Below are 3881 nucleotides of genomic sequence, written 5' to 3'. Positions count from 1 at the left end.
TTTTTTTTTTTTTTTTTTTTTTTTTTTTTTTTTTTTTTTTTTTTTTTTTTTTATTAATTTTTTATTTTATTAATTTTTTTTTTTTTTTTAATATTATTTATTTTTTTTTTTTTTTTTTATTTTATATTTTTTCTAATTTATATTTCTTTTAACACATGCAATAATTAAATACACATGTATGAATTAAATTGAGAAAATATTTTAATTTGAAAATAGATAAAAATTAATGTATATATATATATGTAAAAAAAATGGATAAAATTTTCCATCTTTTATTCATTTTCATTTACTTCTCGTTGTTCTTCTTGTCTTTTAGTATTTGAATGATTTACAGATTTTTTATTTTTTTTCGATTGAATATTAGTTACATCATGGAGACTGGGGAAAGCTTTTTCATCATTAGTGTTTATGTAAACTCCGTTCTTTGATGATTCAGAACGATAATTAGATCTTCCTGATCTTGTACTTTTATGGGATTTTCTATGAGCTGAAATAGAATTGCTAGAATGTTTATATCTATCATAATATGAATTATCATCTTTACTTCTATTTAATATTCTTAAAATTTCTCTTTGAGCAGCATCAACTGTTTTTTGTGTTCCATGTATATAAATTTTTTTGTTTTCTTTATCTATATGTATTTTTTTAGCAAATGTTTCCTCCTGAATTTTATTAATTGTTCTTCCTTTTTTTCCAATAATGCTTCCTATGTGTTCCGTTTCAACAGACATTTCTACTGTAACATATAAATTATTTGGTATAAATTTACTTTCTTTTCCTTCTGTTAATACTAAATTTTCTAAGATTTCTTTTGCTAAATGTATCTTGTCTTCATGACCATATATTTGAGCTATGTGATTACTTTTATTAATTTGTATACTTGTAGAAGTATCTTTTTCTATTTCTTTAATTTTTTGTGCTTTGGATGATAATAACAAAGCGATAACCTTCTCATTTATTTCTACTTCTGTGCACTTTTTCTTTTTTAATAAATCTTCAATCATCTGCAAAGCTTTATCTATATCATTTTTATTTCCATTTATATTTAATTCCTTATAATTACTTTTGTTAAATATTTTTACCTCCGCACCTGTTTTTGATTTTATATAACTTCTATAATTAGCATTAAACAAAAAGGCTTCTTCTTCTGTTAATTTTTTTTTAACTGTCTTATTGGATATAATATTTTTTGCATAATCTAAAATTTCTAAAGCTTTATTTATATTCTCTTTTTTTCCTACTAAACTAATTCCGTTATCATGACGAATAATAAATAAATTTAAATTTTTTCTTATTTCATTTAATTCATAAGAACATTTTTTATATAAAGAAAATAATTCTCTTTCTTCAAATTCTATGAATTCTGAATCCAAATTTTTAAAAATATCATTTAATTTTCCTTCTGCCTCTTCTATATCACTATTCTTACTTCCCTTGATGGTAGCTGATGCTTCAAAAGTTTTAGAATCATAGTTCATTCTGATTAATGTATTAGTTTTATTTTCTATATCTTTCAAAAGACCTTTGTTAAATCCTCTAGCTAAAACGGAATCTAATTTAATGTTTTTTGTGACATTTTTTGTGTTAGAATTTTTTTCATTTATAGCTTTTTCTATTAGTTCTTTTAAATTTTCTACATCTGCTTTCATACCACAATAATAAAGAGTATCATTATCTACATGAACAAAAACATTTGTATCATCTTCCATTTTTTTAAAACTTCCTTCACAAATATTAAGCATAATTTTAAATACTTTATTACTAAGATGTACATAATTTTTTTCGGTAAAATCAATGTTTTTTAAATAATTGATAAAATTTTCTACATCATCCTTACATCCGGTAATATATAAACATACTTTATCAAAATTGTTATTGTTTATTTTATCTACATACACGAAATGTTTGCTTTGAATTCTATTCATAAAATTATATGGTTTAATTAATGTTGTATATTTATCAGCTGGAAGTATGTATTCTTTATTTATTACATCTGATTCCTTTACTTGAATATTTTGCTTTTCCTTTTTCAATTTAATTATTTTTTCTACTGATTTTAATTTTTTTTCTTGTATCTTAATTTCATTTATACTTTTTAAATTTTCTTTTAATTTTTCTTCACAAGATTTCTTTAAATTAACTAGACGATTTTGGAAACTTTTGAAATTTTCATAATTTTTTGTAACATTCAATTGCTCTTCTAAATAATTAATATATATGTTTACTTCTTCAACTTCTTCTAAATTTTTTGGGTTAATTTTCTTTTTTTTTAATTTGGCTTCCTTAATTTTATTTTCAATATCTACTGAAGATAATTTCATGTTAATTGGTCTAGGTGTTTGGGCATTTGATTTTGATACCGATGTATTAATTGAACTAATTAATAATTCAATTTCTGTTTTTCTTTTCATTTCTGCATCCATTCTATCATTAATATTTTTATAATTATCCGTTTTCATTATTTTTAAAAATTTCTTATTTAATTCATTTTCTATTTTTTTTCTTTCGTCCTCCTTCAATTTTATATCTTTTTTTGAATCCTTTTTTGTTTCTTCCTTTTTCTCCTTTCCATCTTTAGTTTTTTCTTTATTATCACTATCATTTTCCTTTTTGTTTTCCTCATTTATATGTCCATCCTTTTCTTTTTCATTAGTTTCATTTTCCTGTACATTTTCATTTATTAAATCTTCATTTGGTTTATTATTATTATCCTTCTTTGTTTTTTTATTTGTTTTTTTCTTTTTTGCTAATCCACTACTTCCCTCTGTTTTATTTTCTTTACTTTTATTTACAAAATTTTCTTCTATATTATTTATTTTCTTATTTTCCAAATCATTTTCTTTTTTTTTCTGAATATTTCCATTTATTTGTATATTAGATGTTAACTCTGTACCTTTGTTTGTTTTTTTTTCATTTAATTTTGATCCTCCTTGTTTTTTTTCACTTACTATGTTTTCTTTTATGTTATTACCTAAAATAACATTATTGTTTAAGGTTTTTTCTTCTAATGTAGACGGATTATTTGCTTTTCTTCCCATTTTATCTATATAAACAAAAAAGATAATCATATATATATTTTTGAAATTATAAAAAAAAAACATCAATGAAACACATATATTTAACTTAATCATATAAATGTAATAAAATAAATAATATAATCAATAAATATATGAATAAAAAAAAAAAAAAAAAAAAAAAAAAAAAACTATAAAAACAATAAAAAATGTAATATAAAATAAATAAGAATAAATTATATTCAAATTGTTTCCTTTATAAGGAATTATCTTTTTTTATTATTTTCTTGTAATGATATATATATATATATATATTTTTTTTTGCGTGTGTCTTTATAGATTATACCTTTAGATAAGTTCCTCCTTTGTATTTGTGTATATATTTTTTTTTTGTGTTTATTCTGAATTATCACAATATTCCTAATCAAACTTTTTTTTTTTTTTTTTTGATTTGGGATATGGGGGTGTTATTTCTATTTATTTTAATATGTATGGTTAAAAAAAAATGAATTATTTAAATATTTTTAAAATTAATTTAAATTACAACTTTAAATAATCTTATGAAAATTAAATTTTTGAGATAATAAAAGGACAATACTTTTTCAAAAGAAATAAGCACAACTGAACATGAATTAACTATCAACCTATGAGGGGATAGGATTGTCAGCAATTTTATTCATTTTTATTTTTTTTTTTTTTTTTCTATAAATATTTTATATATAAAAATTAAAATTATATAAATTTCTATCAATGATTTAACATTTTATAAAATAAATAAAAATTTAAAAATAAAAAAGAAAATGTTTATAAAAATATTTAACAAATAGAATATTTGTTACTCCTTTTTTTTTTTTTTTTTTTTTTTTT

At 19.9% G+C, this 3881-nt stretch overlaps 1 protein-coding gene across 1 annotated transcript; it reads right to left on the bottom strand.

Annotated features, from left to right (window-relative positions):
- Nucleotides 1-272: 272 nt before the first annotated feature.
- On the bottom strand, nt 273-3038 carry PREBP (PRE-binding protein, putative; the record flags this gene model as incomplete). Its single annotated transcript, XM_028670224.1, has 1 exon — nt 273-3038. One exon carries the CDS (start codon nt 3036-3038, stop codon nt 273-275), a length of 2766 nt encoding a protein of 921 aa, XP_028526997.1.
- Between the last annotated feature and the right edge of the window lie 843 nt (nt 3039-3881).

This window comes from Plasmodium gallinaceum, assembly GCF_900005855.1.
Source record: "Plasmodium gallinaceum strain 8A genome assembly, contig: PGAL8A_v1_108, whole genome shotgun sequence".
NCBI classification, from domain to species: domain Eukaryota; phylum Apicomplexa; class Aconoidasida; order Haemosporida; family Plasmodiidae; genus Plasmodium; species Plasmodium gallinaceum.
The sequence above is the reverse complement of the archived record's forward strand: the minus strand, read 5'-3'. Positions and strand labels throughout refer to the sequence as shown.